At 46.8% G+C, this 19974-nt stretch overlaps 1 protein-coding gene across 3 annotated transcripts in view; it reads left to right on the top strand.

Moving 5' to 3' along the window:
• Positions 1 to 529: 529 nt before the first annotated feature.
• The window catches only part of PTPRG (protein tyrosine phosphatase receptor type G), a 751407-nt gene continuing 731962 nt past the window's right edge, over positions 530 to 19974 (top strand). For 2 of the 3 annotated variants that reach the window (XM_063630796.1, XM_063630795.1), the window contains exon 1: positions 530 to 1422. In XM_063630796.1, coding sequence (XP_063486866.1) covers positions 1338 to 1422 — 85 coding nt within the window. In that variant the 5' untranslated portion in view covers positions 530 to 1337. The remainder of the gene's footprint in view (positions 1423 to 19974) is intronic. The other variant, XM_055259569.2, reaches the window with a different exon arrangement.

Below are 19974 nucleotides of genomic sequence, written 5' to 3'. Positions count from 1 at the left end.
AAAAAAACAATTAAATCTCAACGTAGCAGGAGTGCAAAGGCCGCTCGGCTTTGTTTCCCGGAGGGGGAACGCGCTGTGTTGGAGGCGCGAACAGGGGCCGCGGACGGTGAGCCCCACTGCTGCAACTGCCAGGGCCGCGAAGCCGAACAGGAAACCCCATCGCTTTAAAAAGGCAGCTGTCCGCCCTCCCCCTTTCCCCGCGCCCGGGCGAGTGGCCCCTCAAGTCCGGGATCCGCGAGCTACGCGGACGGGGGATCTCGCCAAACCCGAGCACCGTGCGGCGTCTTTTAAGAGCTCGAACAACGCGAATCCAGCAAAAGACAAGCTGGCCCGAGAAGGCAGCCTCCCTCCTCTCTCCGCTTACGGGCTACAATCGCCCCCAGTCCCCAAACTGTCCCAGTAGAGGCCGCGCGGAAGGAGCGGAGCCGAGGAACCCCGCGCAAGGCGGGACCCGAGCGCGGCTGCTTTAAGAACGCGGAGAGCGCGCGCCCGCCGCCAGCTGGCCCGGGCTGCGCGCCCCCGCCGCCACCGCGCGCCCCCGCCACCACCGCGCGCCCCCTGTTCGCTCGCTCCTTCGCTCGCCGGCTTTAAAGTCTCTGCCAGGATCCATGCTCACATGTTACTTCCTGTATGGAGGCATGGCCAGTTTCCAGCCCCGCGCTCTTCGTTCCTCCCCAGCCTGCGCCGGAGCCACAACTTTCAGGAGCATGGACTGAAGGCGCCCTCGCCCCAGCGCCCCTCTGAGATCCTTTGTGTTTTCCTCCGTTTCCTCCAGCCGTTTCTATTTTGGGGGGCTCTCCGCTCCCCCCGCCTCTCCCTTCCCCTTCCCCTCTCGCAAACATGCCTCCTTCCTTCCCGGGGCCCTGGAAGGAGCTGCCTGCCTGAAGCCCGGAGACGCCGCGCTGCGCTCAGCCCCGCCGCCGCCCGCCGGCTCTCGGGCTGTGCAGCGCTGCCGACTCAAGTTGGGGATCCTCGGTTGCTCGCCGCCGCCGCCGCCCGCGGTCCCTGCCTGCCCCAGGCCCGGGGCATCGCCGCCGGCCGCCGACTCCGCGCCCTGCCCGCTCGGCTCTCTCCTTTTTTGAACGGAAGGCAGCCCTTCTCCGCCGAGAGGATCGTCCCCAGCGTGGCTCTGCGTTCGCGGTCACTTTTTGAGATTTTCCGGGGGGCGCTCGGCGGCTTCCCGGATTCCAAGGGGACTCGGGCCGCCGAGCGCGGGGGGCCCGTGGAGCGGGCGAGCCGGGGAAGCGCCCCGGCTTAGCGGAGGCTCGCACGGAGGCAAGAACTTATTCAACAAGTTTACCCCCCTGCTTTCCTCTTTTCGATGTGCGTTTTCGGACATGCGGAGGTTACTGGAACCGTGTTGGTGGATTTTGTTCCTGAAAATCACCAGTTCCGTGCTCCATTATGTCGTGTGCTTCCCCGGTGAGTGCCGGCCGCCGAGGGGACGCGGCCCCGGCCGGCGCGCGTTGGGGATGCGGAGTTGTCGCCTGGGCGCGGAGCTCCGGCGCCCGTCCGGGAGACCCTGGAGAGGGTGGAGGGTGGCCCGGCGCCCGGGGAGGAGAGGAGGATTGCTCCGCTGGCTTGGGCGATGTTTAGGGAGGCTGGCTAGTGGTCGAGGAAGGTGGAGGCAGGGGCCGGCCGGGGAGGGGGCTGGGGGACGCGGGGGTCTGCTCCCGCTCCGTTTTGGGGGGCCTGGGGAGCTGGAATCGGAAGAAAGGGGGACTTGCTTTGCTGACTCGTCGCCGATCGGGAGAACTCGAGTTGTGGGGCGGTTGGGGAGACTGAGGCCATGGAAAGGATGCTTCTGTGGGTTTGGGGGGCCCGGGATGAGCCCCCTCGCTCTGGCGGGTATTGAAGGAGCTCAGAAGGTGGGGGTTTGCTTTGCTGTTCTCCATCCCTTTGGGAGGGCTAGGTTTCGGGGAATGGAAGTCGGAGGCTGGCAGCGGAGGACTGAGGATGTGGGGAGCAGCCTGCGTCCTGGGGTCGGGGGCGTCCTCCCTCTCCCTGGGGGCTGGGGCGCGGGCAGCCCTTCGGTGCCGGCGTGAGGCAGTCTCCTTGGGCGCAGTGAGACGGCAGGGCGCAGGCGGTTTCGTAGAGATCCGTGTCTCCCCTAGCCCCGGCCCGTGGCCCTTTCCCTCCGCTGCTCTGCTCGATGGGATTGCCGGGGTCTGGACTCGGGGAGGGGGCGGGGGCGGGTCGGCGGCCGGGTTGCTGTTCGCGCCGGGGCGGATTTTTTTCGTCTCGCGCGCCCTGCCTACCTTCATCTTTGCCCTTTTGCAGGCTGTTCGCGGCTGGCAGACCCAGACTCGCTCCTTTCTGGCCAGGTTAAGACAGGAACAATACTGGCCGTTGATAACGAGAATAAATCACCGCACGTAACGGTGTGCGGCTCGGCGACCCTCCTCTTCCAGCCCTCAGGTTGCAGTTCCCCCTCCCCTCTCCCCTGGGGAGGGCAGAGGCCAGCTGCCTCCCTCTCCTCTCTTGCAGGTCCCCCGGGCAGCAGCCCCGAGCTCCCTCGTAGCTGTCCTGCTCCCTCCCTTGGGGTGGAGGCCAAGTCCTGCCCTAGCCCGGGGAAGGGCTGGAAGAAAGGGGGTGATTTGCTTTTCATCCCTCGCTCCCCTAAGGACAGAGAATTCCCGGTTTTTCTGCCCTCTCATCCATCAGCTCCTGGATACCCGGAGGTGGAGGTTATCTGAATCAAGAAAAAGAGAAACGTGCCCCGAGGTCTCCGCTCTGCCTGGTTACAGCCGCCTGTCCCCGGGCGGCTGGAGCGCCCGTTTTTGGTGCAGCGGGTCCCTTAGTCCCGTTGTGCGCCCCGGAGCAGGGCGCGGGAGCCCTCGTCGCCCTCGGGGATCCCTCTCGGGGGACTGGCAGCGAATGCCCCCTTTGCAGATTCGGGGATGGCCTCGAGGGGCAGAAAGGCAAAACACCGTCTTGTGTTCTGCACCCCCTTTTCTCTCTGCGCATCCTCCTGCCCGCGGAGCGGCACGGAACTCCAGCAGAGAAACGCAGCTCGGAGGCCGAGCGAGGACGTGCGTCCACACTCACCCTGGGGTTTGCCCACTGGAGTCCTGCCTCTACGGCCTCTATGGTAGTGTAGGCCATGGGGACATCTCCCCTTAGAAACAGCTGCCTTCATTCACTGAAAGACCACTGCTCAGTATTTGGGTTAATCATCTCCCCCTTCTAGTCTCCCCTGCTTTACCACGGACTTGACGGCTGAGCGGGCTCAGGTGCACACAGGGGTTGAGCTTTGTGAGGGCCACTCTTTAATGGGTGCAGTGGGAGGTGGTGGAGGGCAGCCTTGCAAATTAGAGGAATTTCCGATTCCTCTTCTGTCCTTGCGCTCGGGGATGCAGTCAGTGGGCTGACCGTGGTTTTCTTTTCCCTGGTGTTTGAGGAAGCTTGAGATCCAAAATGGGACTGCCAGGGAACCAACCTTAGTGGGGCTTGGACCATTTTCGTCTTCTCATTTTCTTTTCGCGCCCACGCTGCGAGGTAAATAGCCCCTTTCCTGGTCCGGGAGCCGAGGGGTGTCAGAAAGGGAAAGGACAGTGGTGGGAGGCGCAGAGAAGAGGGCGGTTTGGTTTGGAAAAGTGGAGCCCGAGAGGGAGCAGCAGGCTTTGGAGCAAGGCAAAGTTAAAATATCAGAGCTCTGGGAGACGCTGGCTTTTCGTTTTCCGAGGTTGCTGCGACGCCGCTGGACCTCAGGGGGCGCCCCCGAGCCACTGGTGTGGCTCCTGCCACCTCCACACTGGTCGGCCTCGGCCACCTCCACGCCGCAGGGATGGGGCGCGCGTGCCCGGGTTCCGAGGCTCTGGGGCTGCAGACGCGCCTTGGCGCGAGGCGGCGGCCTCGGCCTGGCGATGCTGCTCCTGGCTTTCTCGAAACCCGCTGGGGGGGCTGGAGCTCGTCTTGGGACCCCCACTTCTTGCCTTCTATGACCTCGAAAGCGCTTATCTGTTTGACATGAGGGATAAAAATGCTTCTGTTTTGGAGCAGGGTCCTCCTTGTGAGGTCTTCGCCAAAATCCCTCGTCACTTAGTATTGTTTGTTTCCTCTCAGAATCATAACTCAGCATAACTCTTCAGTTGCATTTGAGTTCTCAGCTTCTGTTCAGGATACGGGTTAGCTGTAGTTTGGGCAGGGTTTTGGAAACACAGCCCTGGCATGAGCTTTTTCCCAGTGGGTTGGGAACAGTGGATTTTAGCCTTTGAACAGCAGTGTAGCAGGTTTGGGATCCATTCAGGGTTAATAATGCTTCAAGTGATGCTTTCCAAGTGCAAAGCTAAGAGTGTTACCAAACATGATATTAGGCATATTACGTTGCTATATACATCTTTATAAAGCACGGTAGAAACATTTACAAAAATAGCAAAATATAATGGATCCCCCACCCAACTTCAACACTCACAACTCAATCTTCTCTCATCTCTTCCTCCCCAGCACCTTATTATTTTAAAGCAAATCTTACACATAGTTCATTCAAACTCTGATATATATCTCCAGTCACTGGGAATTTGCCTCTGACACAGTATAAAATATGTTACTTGAGAGGGTTAACCTTTTATCTATTTTACATTCTCAAGCTCAGCAGATTTTTTTTTTTAATTGATTTTTGTCTTTCGGCCCTCAGAGTGAAACTCTGGTTTTGATATGTTTTGTATTGTAATTACATTATATCTAGGATGCTGCCATTGGAAACAGTTCAGATGGATAAGCTCAGCTGTGTACCTTGGATGTGTCAGAATTGGAGGCTCCATGATTAATGTCGGGTGAATCATGAATCTCCCTCTAAGCTGTCTCTTCTTTTATTTGCATATGCGGGCTTTAGTTCTGATGGGCATCCCTTATGGCCTTAGGAAAAGGCAAAAGTAGTATTTGGAAGTCAGCAATCTTTCTCTTTATAGGGTGTGAGATTGTACAGGTTTTTTTTCCCTCTCCGTCATGTATCATGTTTGAAAATGAAGAATCTTTACCCAGTCTCTAAACTGGGTTCCTTTGACACAGTTATGGAATAAAATCTTTGATGTTTACTTCTAAACAGTGTTCACATTTGAGGGTTGATGGAGTTACAACACTAATAAAGATAGGCATAAACAGGGCCTTTTGGAAATAGGGGAAGTTGCTGTTGTTGCTGGAAGAAGAAAGGTCATAGGAAAGGTTGGCTGATGTGGGAAAGGTGACTATTCCATAGTGAAGCTTTGAGTATCTCCCCTTAATTATGGACCTGTTTTCACTGAATAAAAGATTATGTTGTTGTTTACATGAAGCGATCCAGGGAATGCTGATGATTTAATGCAGCAAAACAAACAGCCCTTTCAGATTTGCCTTTCTATTCTAAACAGCTCCCGAGTTAACAGAGTAGAATCAGTTATATACCTGTGTGCTGATTGAAACTAACTTTCTTGGCATTCACGTGAGATCACTTAAAATGCCCTAGAGTAGTTACTCGGGAGCCTTTCCTACTCCCTTGCCTCCCTGCCTTTTGCTGGAGACTTCTTTTCTTTTTTTGAGATGGAGTCTCACTCTGTCACCCAAGCTGGTTTGCAGTAGTGAGATCCTAGCTCATTGCAACCTCTACTTCCCAGGTTCAAGCGATTCTCCTGCCTCAGCCTCCTGAGTAGCTGAGTCTACAGGCACGTGCCACTATGCCCAGCTAATTTTTGTAATTTTGTGGAGATGGGGATCCGCCATGTTGGCCAGGGTGGTCTTGAACTCCTGACCTCAGGTGCTCTCTCCACCTCGGCCTCCCAGAGTGGTGGGATTACATTGCTACTGGGCTGTTGCTTTAACACTTTGCTTTTACAGTGACACGTTGTTTGTTCTTTTTAAATCTTGATTTCTATTCAGCATGTGGGACAATGAAATGCCATTTCTAGGCAGGATGAAGATTACAATATGTGTGCATTCTGACTGAAGAGAGTTAAACAATTGTAATTAATACTGTAGTCCTGGGTTACATTTCATGTGGTCACATTCCATAACCCGGAGCTTATGGGAAAAATTTAGGGCATCTGAAGTTCCCTCTAAAGCACTTGGTGCCCAGAAATTAGCCCTTGGTTTGCTTTGGTTCAAAGTTGACCTCTGTTAGATGTTGGGTGGTGGTCACTGAAGCTGTTTTTGGCTGTATCCTGTTTAGAGAATAAAAGGGCTGTTTTATTAATATTATGGAAGCCAAGGAGTACACTGCTCCCCACCTTTAATTCTCCACCTGAGCTTGATCTAGGTTAAGCAGCCACTGATGAGGTAGAGGGAGTGGCTCAGGAGGGACTCAGGAAGGGCTGAGAAGAGCCTGCTCTGTGAGGGCTTCTTGTGGGATTTGGCAATAGTCACTGAATTTGTCCCAGAATGAGGTTGCCTGTGCAAGTGATTAAAAGATAAGGCTGGGTGCTGTGGCTCACTCCTATAATCACAGTGCTTTGGGAGGCGGGAGGGTCGCTTGAGCCCATAAGTTTGCGACCAGCCAGGGCAACATAGGGAGACCCTGCCTCTACAAATAATAAAACGAAAATTAGCTGGGTGCACTCCCACTACTTGGGAGGCCAAGATGGGAGGATTGCTTGAGCCCATGAGGTTGAGGCCGCAGTGTACTGTGATTATGCCACTGCACTCCAGCTTGAGTGACACAGTGAGACCCCGTCTCCAAAAAAAAAAAAAAAAAAAAAGATTAAAAGATCAAAGGTAGGCTGGGCATGGTGGCTCATGCCTGTCATCTCAGCACTTTGGGAGACCCAGGTGGGCAGATTGCTTGAGCCCAGGAGTTCGAGACCAGCCATGTGCAACATGGTGAGACCCCATCTCTACAAAAATATAAAAATCAGCTGCACATGGTGGTATGCGCCTGTAGTTCCAGCTACTCCAGAGGTGGAGGACAGGACTTCGGGGCTGCAGTGAGCTGTGATGGTGCCACTGCTCTCCAGCCTGGGCAACAGAGTGTGAGACCCTGTCTCAAAAAAAAAAAAAAAAAAAAAAAGTCCATTTGCCAGTCTGAGAAATGGGAGCAACCATCTTACTTGGAAACGAACTATATCCAGGACTAGGGCAACGTTCTGTGCACTTAAAAAATCAACTATACTTGTGTAAAAAAGAGTTATTGGACTTGGCTTTGACTTATTTTTGGTATTGTGTTTATGTGGAGTTGTAACCAGCAAAACCAATAAAAAGGATAAGTGTATTCCAGAAACCTGTATTTACTTCCCCTTGCTTTTCCCTACAATTTGCCTGTTGCAAATTTCTAAGAACACAGGATTGCTAATGTCTCTTTAAAAAATGTCTTAAAGTAATATAGGTAAATTTCACTTTCAGGAAAGTCTGTGATGATTGAGATGTAGAACAGATAAATTTGTGGTTTACTCAGTATGAAAAGGATTGTTAGGTATAAGTGATGGCTGTGCAAGATTGCTTTAAGTAGCTAGAGGGCTTCTTGAGTGATTGTCCCCTCCTATTGGGACAACTATAATTGGAGGGACTGTTTCACCTGGTATCATTTGTAGCAAGATACTTGGTGTTTTGACAGAAAAATATATTCTGTGTGAGATAGCTTGCTGGATCTGTGCAGGCCTAAGGTTTTTATGATTGCAGTCCTTAATATAACTATTAAAAAAACTTTTTTTTTTGGGCTGGGTGTGGTGGCTCATGCCTGTAATCCCAGCACTTTGGGAGGCCCAGGTGGATGGAACATGAGGTCAAGAGATTGAGACCATCCTGGCCAATATAGTGAAACCCCATCTCTACTAAAAATACAAAAATTAGCTGGGCATGGTGGTGCGCACCTGTAGTCCCAGCTACTTGGGAGGCTGAGGCAGGAGAATCGCTTGAACCCAGGAGGCAGAGGATGCAGTGAGTTGAGATTGCACCACTGCACTGCAGCCTGGGCGACAGAGCAAGACTCCATCTCAAAAAAAAAAAAAAAAAAAAAGATTTGTTTTAAGTCCTTCCAGGGATAGGAAGAGGAATGACAGCTGATGAGGTTTCTATATGTGCCTGGTTTCTCTTTTGGAAGCCTCCCAAACGGAATTGGGTAGTGTTTCACTTGTACTTGTAGTGGGTGTGGGGATCCAGGTAACTTACACATTGAATGAAAATTTTGATATGTGTCAGCCAGTTGATGAGAGTTGCCATACTGTTTTGTCAGCATGTAGCAGGAAGAAATCTTTTAAGAGCCTGGAACTTGTTAATGCTTTTTTTATTTGTCTTCTAAACTAGGTGGCTATTGAGAGTTATACAGAATATAGCAAAGTAGGTAAGAATATGGCCTCTGGAGCCAGCCTACCTGTGCCATTGCTAGCTGTGCTACCTTAGCAAAGTTACATACCCTCTCTGTGCCTCATTATTTTTTTCTTCCTCTGTGAAATGGGGTGGTGATAGAAGCCTAACTCCTAAAGTCTTTGTGAGGCTGGAATGAGAATGTATATAAGGACTTAGTGCTGTGCATGGTAAACAGTATGTGCTCAGTAACCATTTTTTTTTAAATCAAAAGTTTTATATGTTTATTTTTATAGAGACAGGGTCTCTCCCTGTGTTGCCCAGGCTGGTCTTAAACTCCTGACCTCAAGTGATCCTCCTACCTCAACTTCCCAAAGTGCTAGGATTACAGGCGTGAGCCATTGCTCCTGGCCACCGTTTTTATTTTATGTGTTCTTAAGAGATTTGGATAGGAGTGTATGGAAAGAGGACAGTGGAACTGAAAAGGACAACTGTATGTATAGACAACTTTTTAAAAAATTGTGTAAACATATGTGATGGGTTTTTGTATCTGTCTTTGCTGTTGAGGGTGAGGAGGAAAAGGGATCAGCATGAGGACATCCTATGTAAGATTACTAACAGGTTACATTTGGAGGTTTAAATAAATGAGAAAGCCTTCATGAAGTTTGAGATACCACCTTGCCCACATGGCAAAGGAAGTCTCTGCTTTCTCAGCTTAAAGTGGAAAAAATGCTTTTTGTGGGCTTAAAATGTGTCTCATGAATCTTCCAAATCCGTGTGTAGAGAGAGGCGCCTGGTCCTGCACCCTGAGATGTTAATTCCTCTTCTCAGGCCTTATGGATGGTGTGGTAATGGAGGGAAATAGGTTACTCATTACTGGGATTCAGTTTGGCTCCACTGATGGGGGAAGCAAACAGTAGTTGGGTGTTTGCTTTTATTTTACACTTCTGTGACACTTGAACACATTGATTTCTTGTCTCTATATTTTCATGGATTCAGAGCTACAGAGCATATGAGAGAGAACCAAACACTGATGCACACCTCGTGCCCTCTAATCTTTTTTTTTGCAGACTGAAATCAGCATGATATTTTTCTGGCCAAACAACAAAATGTGATTTTAAACTACTCAGTTTAGCTATTTTTGGGGAGTAGCAGAGTGACACAGTTGGCTGCTGAATTCTAGCAACTAAAAAAGAAAAAAATGAAAGCATAGTTCATGGAATATGTAACACTTCCATGTAAGAAAATAGGACAACTGGTCTTATTTTTGGGTCTGTGATACTATCTTTCTGAGTGAAGCAGGGTGTTGTATAATGCAGTGGATATACTTTTGAGGAATTCATACTAGTTACAATATACATCTAAGAGGTATTTGAGTTTTCATACCATTGCTGCCTCATGGATCCTGCAGTGCACTTAAATCAGATCCGCTCATTAATTGGGAATGATGTGGATAGGGGACACAGCCATAAGCAATTGACCAAGCATAAAAGCATAGTCCAGATTAGTGAGGAAATATTACTGACTTTTTAAGGTTGTCTCGAGAACTTTTTAAGAATTGTCAAAAGGATTTATTTACAAAGTGGTGGTTATTTATAAATGAGTTCTACCTGTTTTTTAAAATGACACTTTTCCAGAAGCGTTTCTTTTCAGTAAGTGTGGAGGCTTAGCTCTGTTTGTGGGTAGGTAAGGGTGGTTACCCAACATCTAATGGAAGTGGGGTTGGGTGGCGCCGGGGATCTGGGAGTTTCAGATATACATATCTCTTATTCAGATTCCACACCAAAACCCCAGAGACCTGGGTTGAAATTCTTAGTTCATTACAGCATTTACCTTGGGCATATGGGCCTCACCCTTTTAATCTATAAAATGGGAATAGTAATTATAATAGCCTACGCTTACCAAGCACATGTGATCTATGCCCCGTGCTTGAGCATTTTATATGCTTTTAATCATCCCTGGAAGTATAAACCGTGATTATTTCCACTGTAGGGTGAGGAAACTAAAGTTGAAGAAGGCAGGTCCAAGGTCACCGGGGTAGCAAGGCACGGGGAGCGGTGGGGGGTGGTGACTGTAATATGTTTCTCTAATCATTGCTCAGGATTTTTTAAAAATTTTATTTCAGACCATTTGCTTTTTGAAGAGAGTATGGAAACTATTTTTCCTAATTGCACAGGAGGGCCAATTGAAAGATCTAGCTTTTTATGTATTTCTCCCTATTACTTTTCCCATATAAGCAAGTGCCATAAACACTGGGTGGAATAAAGATGTCTTCCTGTACTTGCTACAATTAAATAAATAAATTAGTATAGGATTTTATTTGGTTACGTTGAAGAGATGACCTTTCAGCAAATTACTTTAGCTTCTCAATAAGCTGATAATAACTGTGGATAGAGTCTGAATTTGTTGGTGGTGAATTTTTTTTGACACTACTCCTCTTCCAAATTACCTAAATTGATTTGCTTTGTAATTTGAGAACTTTTGTTTGGGGCTTTGAATATGGTTACTTTGTAATAATGCAGTATTTTTACTGTCCCATGTATATCATCTAAGTGTGGGCAGCAGGCTCTGAATCATAACTTCAGGAAAGGTCTGAGGGTGTTGTGTTTGGCAAGAGATGGCTTGGATTCTGCATTTTTCCTCTGGAGTTTGGAACTAGCCATGGGAGCCAGCCAAACCAGCTGTGGGATCTTGGGCAAGACCCTCAATTTCTTTTGGGTTGTTTTCCTCACCCTTCACTAAATGGCTTCTAAAATTTTTTCTGGAATTTTAGAGATTGTTGATTCCAGGCTAGGCAGTTTGGAAGGGTTATGGTCTTTTTGCAATATGCAAGTCAGATGCCTGGGACACACTGTGATTTGTGAGGTGCACTTGTTGACTTTTTCCTGTGAGGGTTTGCTTCCTAAGGCATTGAGAACCCTTCCATTATCTTGCTAACCTTGCTACAGATTATCCTGAGGGAGGAGCAGACAAGGTGGTGAGTGGAACTTGGTTAATGGAATGCCTATAAGCTATGTTTTTGTTTGTTTGTTTTTTAAACATGAAAACTTATTTCTCCTGGAGACTAAGTAAAAAAAAAAATATGGAGATTTACTCATGTCAACAAAGTTATGTGTATAGCCTTTAAAACTATCTGTTGTGATTTATGATTGGAGTGGTGGGGGAAGACGTCTTTGTCTAAAATGAGAAATGAAGCTAGTTCCGGATCTTGTGTCTGGAAAGGAGAAATGGAGAAAGGACAGGCATTTGGGTTATCTGGAATTCTACAGATGTTCTTTTGGCCATACTGCGTTTAAAAGAAAAAATAAAAATTAAGAATGGGTTAAAAATCAGTCATTTGCATTCATGCCATCAACAAGTTTCTGAGTGCCTAGAGCATGCCAGGCACTGTTCTAGGCACTGGGGAGACAACGGTGACCAAAACAGATGGAAGCCCCGGCCCTCATGAGAGCTTCCTGTGAAAGTGTGGGTTACTCTTGAAAAATAGGAAGATCTAGCAGCCTAGGGCCCATGTTCTTGCTTGGCAACAACATTAACCTGAAATTAAATAGTGCTGCCCCTTGGGATGGGGCACACACCTGGCCTGTAGTGGTTATTTACAATACTCAGCTGGTCCCTGGACGTGTTTGTCACCCAAGCACAGGTAATTTTCCTGAGGGACAGATTTTTTTCTTTGGGCTTGTTTGGGGTTTTGTATTGCCTGGATTGGTCATGTGTAACCATGTGCGTGCACACATGCACCAGTGCACACAGGTGCATTGCTGGCTGATGACATGACTTCTTTCCTATCAATCTTGCTTATGAAGCTGAAGCTCACCTCTCCTGGCTGTGTCCTTGCTGGCTCTACAAATGGCCTGCTGCTTGGATATTTCACAGTCATGTGTTGACTTCCCTGGTTGATCTGAATTTCTGTTAGCTTGTTCAGTTAAAACAAAAGTGTGTTTTGAAAAATCGCTCATTTAAGAGCTGGTTCTCTTGATCAATTTCTTGTTATCAGATGACCCAAGAAGGGGTATGATGTGGGGGGACAAGGGGGAAAAGCCAGTGACTATTAATAGAGTAGGATCTGAGTACATTAATATTGGAGATGCCGTATTAGTGGGTCCCTTGCTACTTAGTTTTTTTACACAATATTGCTGCCCTCCTAATTTTTGCACATGGATTTCCAATAAATGATAGAAATAGTGCACATTTTAATTTGTACAACAACAACATGTGAAAGCCTGAACTTTGTACACAATAGAGTGGCTAGCTTTTGACCATTACAGATGGAAGATTTGAGGGGATGATTCCTTCACCCTTGTTTTAGTACATGTTCGTTAAATGGTCACCGTGATATGCAGTACATTTACATGGATTCCCCACATGTGATTCAGAGCCAAATTAGGCTGTGTTCTTTGAGGGCAGGACCGCATTCCTCCTTGTGCTGCATCTTTGGTGTGTCGGTAGTGGTAGTCATGTTTGAGGGAGGACAGAATGAGTAGATAATGCTCTTCAAATGATTATAGAATGTTTTACAAGACATTGATGTCATTGTAGGTACTTTCAAGATATCTCATGTTTGTATATTGTGTCTTCTTAAGAGATATGCTATCCAAGGTTAATACCTTCCTTAAGAGAATTCTGAGTATATATATTGTCATGGTCGTTGAAGTTTATCTTTAAAAAGAGAAGCTAAATTCGTACCTTCTGTTGGCCGCTAAGGTATCTATTGCTGAAAACAGGATTCTATTCTAATTAGAGGACAAAGGTCTATAGGACAGCAGGGTTATGTTTCGATGGTTGCAATGTTAGTAAACCTTTTTTTTTTTTCTCTCTTGTGGAATAATTTAAGCTAAATTCTGTGAATCCGGTGGTCATTGTATCAAAAGTGGCCTTGGCCCTTAGGGTTGATTCAGGAGAAGGTAGCCCTCTTATTTCTGCTTTGTTCCCACAACAGCGAATGAGGTATGCAGAGAGCAGCAGAGCTTGCCTCAGCTGACAGTAGAGCGCAAAAATGAATGCCATTGCCCAATAATGGCTTTGTGCAGGTTGGACTAGGAAAAGGGCTTGCCTGAGCTGATCGTTTTTGCTTGGTTGACAAGTACTAGGTGGTCACCGGATCTACTGCCCTTGATGAGCCAGATGTTGGCTGGTGCATCATGGTGATTCCTAATGTGCGTAGGTAGAAGCTAAGTTTTCCAGAAAACATTGCTAGTCAATGCCTGCCCTGTTTTATCCCTCTTCCCACCAGTTGTTTTCTAAAACTAGTCATTTTCTCTTATTTACATGTGTGTAAAGGTTATGAGTGGAGGGTGCAGAAAATCTCTTGACAGTTCTAGGCACTAGTTTCTCATTTTCCCAGTCAGTGAATTTGGGCAGAAGCTGCTGAAATTATTTCATATGATAGAGGTTTGCATGCTAGAGGTCTTAGTCCATTTTGTGTTGCTGTAACATTATCTGAGACTGGCTGGTTTATAAAGAAAAGAGGTTTTTTTAGCTTACAGTTTTACAGGCTGGGAAGTTCAAGGGCATGGCCCTGGTGTCTGGTGAGGGCTTTTGTGCTGCATCATAACATGGCAGAGAAGGTGGAAGGGGAAGTGGACATGTGCAAAGAGGCAAAACCCAAGTGACGTCCTGGCTTCATAACAACCCTGCTCAAGGGAACTAATCCATTCCCACGAGAAATGACTCGGGCTTGCCAGAATGAGAACTCAGTCACTGCCTTGAGGACGGCACCAAGCCATTCATGAGGGACCCACCCTCATGACTCAGACTACTTCCACTAGGCTGCACTTCCCAGCACCACCATGTTGAGGATCAAATTTCAACAAGATTTGGTGAGGACAGACCGAAACCATAGCAGTGCGTAACTTTAGCATTAGAGTCCTTTCTGAACATATTTTAGGATGTGGTTTTTAGAAGAACAACTCAGTTGCTAGTGAAGTTTCTTAACTGAAATGAGGGAGTTGCTGGTTCTTGAAATTTCTGCTGCCCCTTATGATGCGAAGTGGAGGTAAAATTGAATTCTGGGGAGTCTAGGGGAAATGTAAGCACTCTGACCACATAAACAAAGGGTTTTGTGAAAGTAAATCTTATATGCCTTGGAAGCTTTAAATGGGATTGAGGGAATGAGACTTGAAGACAAGTGGATTCTGATGAAACAGGCCAGTGACAAATGTGTATTTAAAAAGAAAATGCATTTTTTTGCAGGTACCAGAGTGAATCCTAGCTTTGTCCTTTGCTAACCTTGGCTAGTTACTTAACTTTATTGGTCTTCTTATCTTTAAAATGGGGATAATGAGAATTTCAACCTTCTTGAGTCCTTGTGAATATTAAATGAGATGTGTATGCAAAGCACCAGAAAAGCGTTAGGCACTTTGAGATGGAGTCTTGCTTTGTCACCTACACTATTCAGTGGCGCGGTTTTGGCTCGCTGAAACCTCTGCCTCCCGGGTTCAAGCAATTCTCCCTGCCTCAGCCTCCTGAGTAGCTGGAATTACAGGCGCCTGCCACCACGCCTGGCTAATTTTTGTATTTTACATAGAGACGAGGTTTTGCCATGTTGGCCAGGCTGGTCTCGAACTCCTGAACTCAGGTGATGTGCCTGCCTCGGCCTTCCAAAGTGCTGGAGCTGATATTACAGACATGAGCCACTGTGCCTGGCTGGCACACAAAATTTTATAAATGGTACCTGTTTTTAATAGCCAGTGCTTAAGATTCATGAAACAAAGGTGTGCATAAACATGCTTTCAATGAATGCTGTGCAACTGTTGTGAAGACATGGGAGAGAGCTGAAGCTGCTACAGCAGAGATCCCACAGCGACTAAAGTGGCAGAACCAGAATCTGAACTGGCTTTTGGCTGCTGTCATGCTTTCTTCTGTGCAGAGCAGGAGTTCGATGAATTTAAGGCTCACATGGCTACCAGGAAGAGTCTTTTTTTTTTTTTTTTTTTTTTTTTTGACAGAGGTTTAGCAAAGATGGCTTTTAGAGTTTACTTTGTCCTGTATCCCCTACCTTGAAGAAAAAGGTTTATAGCTACTCTTCATATTCTCATTGCTGAAATTATCAGCACGAGTAGGGTACACATGCCTTGCTGTATATCTTTGTGTTAATATGGGGCCAGTCACATCCCCCGGGTGCATACAAACAGGGACGTTCAATGAAAGTGAACAGTATATGTCTTCTTCCTGTGCCTGTGTGTTATTTTGCAGTTTTTCTACAGAGGAATTGGAGATTGGCATTTGAGCTGATGGTCCCCATTCCCATAGCTGTGGTAGATGTTGCTAATTGATCACAGAGCTCTGTGCTACTGAAGCCTGAACTAGGTCTTACAATCATTTTCAATAGTTGGTCTGGGAGAGGACTTTTGTGCCATCTCTGTGCTATAATAAGGCAGATTAACCAACCTTCGAAAACAGCATGAGAAAGAGAGGTGTATCCAAGTGGCTACTGTATTCTTGCAAATAGGTGTGCTGCTACATGGGCAATTTTTAAGGTTTGCTGGGCCATGAAATTGATTTGAACTTATATTTGACTCACGTTTGTTTATTCAGAAAAAAAAGATCCAGTCTCTTGATGGTGGTTACATCATATTTTAATTGGTGAGATCCACTAATGGAGGTTTAGGGATCTAAATTCACTTGCTTATTTTTCCTTTCTTCAAAGCCCAGAGGTTTTGCATCAGATTATGGCGCTTGTAGGACTTGTTTATATTCCAAAGTGACACCTTTCTGAATTCTTAGCTATTTAAGTAAGTGTTAAGAATGGGCTTGGTGACAGCAGTTTTTAAAACTGTGATTGACTTATTGGATCCTTTCCCCTTGTTGTTTATACCTGACAGAGTGTCTTATGTTTGTTCTGAATAAGTTTATTGTTACCTTTAGGGTAGCTTGTTTCTCAAAATTTGAGTGGTCCTCTGATCAGTGTTACTTTTGATAAGGAAATTGAAGAGTAGGGATGAAAGGTGAAAGGAATTCATTTGCGAAGCTGACATCAGATAAATTTTAGGTGCTTGGTAACATACCAAGTACTCGGATGACATCAGATAATCCTGTATTTGTTTCCTGTATATGAATTTTTCCACCTCAAGATTCCTTTTGATGTTGAGCCTTTGCTTAATTACTGTGAAATGTCTATAGAGCTCTCTGTTCAATATGATAGCCACCAGCCACATGTGGCTAGTAAACACTTCAAGTGTGGCATGTCTAAATTGAGGTGTGCTTTAAGTGTAAAATATACACCAGATTTCAAAGACGAATGAAAAAAGGAAGGCCGGGCGCGGTGGCTCACGCTTGTAATCCCAGCACTTTGGGATGCCGAGGCGGGCGGATCACGAGGTCAGGAGATCGAGACCACGGTGAAACCCCGTCTCTCCTAAAAAATACAAAAAATTAGCTGGGCTTGGTGGTGGGTGCCTGTAGTCCCAGCTACTCGGAGAGGCTGAGGCAGGAGAATGGCGTGAACCCGGGAGGCGGAGCTTGCAGTGAGCCGAGATTGCGCCACTCACTCCAGCCTGGGCGACAGAGTGAGACTCCGTCTCAAAAAAAAAAAAAAAAGAAAAAAGAATGTGAAATATCTCATTAAAATTTTTCATTGACTGCCTATTAAAATGATATTTTAGATATATTAAGTAGAAAATGCCATTGAAAATACTGTCACTTGTTTCCTTTTACTGTTTCATGTGACTACCATAAAATTTTAAATTACACATGTGGCTCGCATTGTATTTTTATCGGACATCACTGGTCTAGAGAGCTCTTTCCAACCTTTTCTCACCTTCCAGAAGAGCATTTCACAGCTGTAATCCCCTGTGTGACATTGATTACCTGTTTTCTCTTCCCTACCCCTTCAAAATGTAGGGCTAAGAGAAACTCTTGTAATTGATGGAGAAGGTTTTAATACAGCTGTGGATTGATTTGACCGGTTGGATTGGGTGGTGGTCTCTGTAAACTCCTGGAAGATGCTGCCTCTGGGATGTTCCAGGTATGTTAGGACAGCAGGTTGGGGTCATTTAGCTTTGCGTGCCTGTTTACCCGTCTGTGAAATGGGGTAAAGTCCCTGCTCCATGAGGTCGTTTGAGGGGTAAACGAGGTAAACCATGTAAGGCATTTGGCACAGGCCTTGGCATCTAGGGAGCACTTGAAAATAAAAGCCGTTATTATTATTTTACCAGCTCATGAGTAGACATTTAGCAGAGTTCCTGGCATTGATTTCTCCCTCTCCTGGTTCCTGCTGGTGCTGCATCGTGGGACCTGTGTGGGTTGCAGACTGGTGCCTGCTACCTAGGAAATCCAGGGACAGCATCTCGCTTGAGCTCCTGCTCAGCAATTTGAAAGGCAGAAGAGAACTTGGAGATTTTCAGAGATTGCACACGGCCTGCGGAAGCTCCTTGACAGACTGAATCCATTGCAGCAATCAGCCCCTGGTGCCTGGTGAAAGAGGCTGTATAATTTTATGTATTTCATGAATAGCCAAGCTCATTTAGGATCCAAGCTCTGGACTCCAGGGTATTACCAGTGGTCCAGGTTTTAATACAGCTGTGGATTTATTTGACCAGTTGGATTGGGTGGTGGTCTCTGCATCCGAGCAGTGTGGAGACATCCAAAATCCCCTCTTGGGATGTTTGGTTCCTTTCTCCAACAGAATGCTAAAATGGGTGGCTTTTCCGAGTAAAGTGAATATTCTCTGCTCTCCAGCCTGCTACTTAATTTGGAAATTAAAATGTGGAGAATGTGAGAGACAGACAGGACATACCCATATGAGAAAACAGGTCTGCCCGGAAGGGCTTCTAGCTTGGATCCCATTGTGTCCATGTGCATCCACAGGCCAAGGACGTGGGCAGTGGTGGCTAATGGCTAGGGAGGGAAGCAGAGGCACAGCTGGGAAAACCCCATCCCGGTTTAATTGTTTTTGAGGTTCCCGATGGAAATGCTTCCTTCCCAGGGAATGTTTGGCAGGGTGGACACGTGCCCTTTGTTTGGTGCAGGTGATAAGAATCCGGGTTTCAGAGGTAAGTTCTTCTACGAGGGATAAACAAGGATGTTAAAGTCTTGCAGTTGGGGTATTGAAGGGGCGCTGGAGCATCCTCAGGCCCCATCTCGAGCCGTGGAAACTAAGGGGAGGGCTTCTGAGAGCAGCCTGTGAGTGCCCACATGGGAATGGGAACAAAAGGAGTTCCCTGAGGACTAGCAGAGCCAGACCTCAGAGTGACTCTGAAAGAGACTAGTCCTCCAGACCTTTCTGTCCACACAGAACTTTGGCCAAGTTATCTCTTGCCAGGTTATCAAGGCAAACCCTTTCTAGGGAGTGCTGTGATCACCTGCATCTGCCTCTAGTGACAGCTCCCTCTCCCCGTGTCCCTTCATGGGGTCTGGGAGTTTTACTCTTATGTAGTATTTTCCACTGTAAGCCCCAAGGGAAGAACATCTCCCTCACCGGGGGTGAGGGAGGGCACCCTGACATTCCGCTGTTACTCTGACAGGTGTTTTCTACCATGTGGCTAACACAAACCATTTTTTGAGCACCTACTGTGAGCATGGGCTGGTAAAATAAAATAACTTCATCTTAGGGGCTGGACACACTTTATCTGTAATTTATCCTTGCATTTCCCAGGTGTGAAAGTAGAGGTTTTGCTAAGTTAAGAAATTTGCCCTGTATCATGTACCTTTGAAAGCAGCGAAAGCCAGGCTTCTGACTCCAAAGCCAGTGCTCTTCCTTCTAACAGCGTGATGCTACTGTTCATACATGGATAACCATCTACACGCAGCTTGTGAATTGCACTTACTGGATTGAATTTTGGGTGCTTTAAGAGCTGAGTTCTGAAAAGGAGAAAGGCCAGGTGAGCGAGGACAGAAGGCTAACTTAGACGGATATCTTCATTTTCTGGCACTTGGCCACTGTAGGGATACATGGAATAGGGTGAAGTCTTTGTATGTATAGCGGACCCTCGAACAACATGGGTTTGAAATGTGTGGGTCCACTTATACGTGGATTTTTTTTATTCAATAAATGTCTTAGAAGATGTTTTGGAGATTTGTGACAATTTTTTAAAAATCACGTCAACCACGTAGCTGAGAAATATTGAAAAAAATAAAAGATATGTCATAAATGCATAAAATGCATGTCTGTTAATGTGTTCACTGATGGTTTTTGTTATCAGTAAGGCTTCTGGTCAACAGTAGGCTATTAGTAAAGCTCCTGGGGAGTCCAAAGTTGTATTCTGAGCCAGGCACGGTGGAACCTGTAATCCCAGCTACGCTGGAGGCTGAGGCAGGAGGATTGTCGGAGCCCAGGAGTTTGCAGCCAGTCTGGGCAACATGGTGAGACCCTATCTCAAACAAACAAAACAAAAAAACCAAACAATAGTTATACTCAGATTTTCAACAGTGCAGAAGTCAGTACCCTTAACCCTTGAGTCGTTCAAGGGTCAACTCTATTCTGATTTTTTTTTTTTTTTTTTTTACGGAGTCTGGGTCTGTCTCCAGGCTGGAATGCAGTGGCGTGATCTCGGCTCACTGCAACCTCTGCCTCCCGGGTTCAAGTGATTCTCCTGCCTCAGCTAATTTTTGTATTTTTAGTAGAGATGGCGTTTCACCACGTGGGCCAGGATGGTCTCGATCTCTTGACCTTGTGATCCGCCTGCCTCGGCCTCTCAAAGTGCTGGGATTATAGGCGTGAGCCAGCGCACCCGGCCATCTGATTTATGGTTGATAAAATACTATAATGTGTTTTAAACTTAGTGTTACATATGTTAATAAAAGTAAGGGAAAAAAACCTAATTGGGT

The sequence above is a fragment of the Symphalangus syndactylus genome, chromosome 21, assembly GCF_028878055.3.
Source record: "Symphalangus syndactylus isolate Jambi chromosome 21, NHGRI_mSymSyn1-v2.1_pri, whole genome shotgun sequence".
Taxonomy (NCBI): Eukaryota; Metazoa; Chordata; class Mammalia; order Primates; family Hylobatidae; genus Symphalangus; species Symphalangus syndactylus.
The sequence above is the reverse complement of the archived record's forward strand: the minus strand, read 5'-3'. Positions and strand labels throughout refer to the sequence as shown.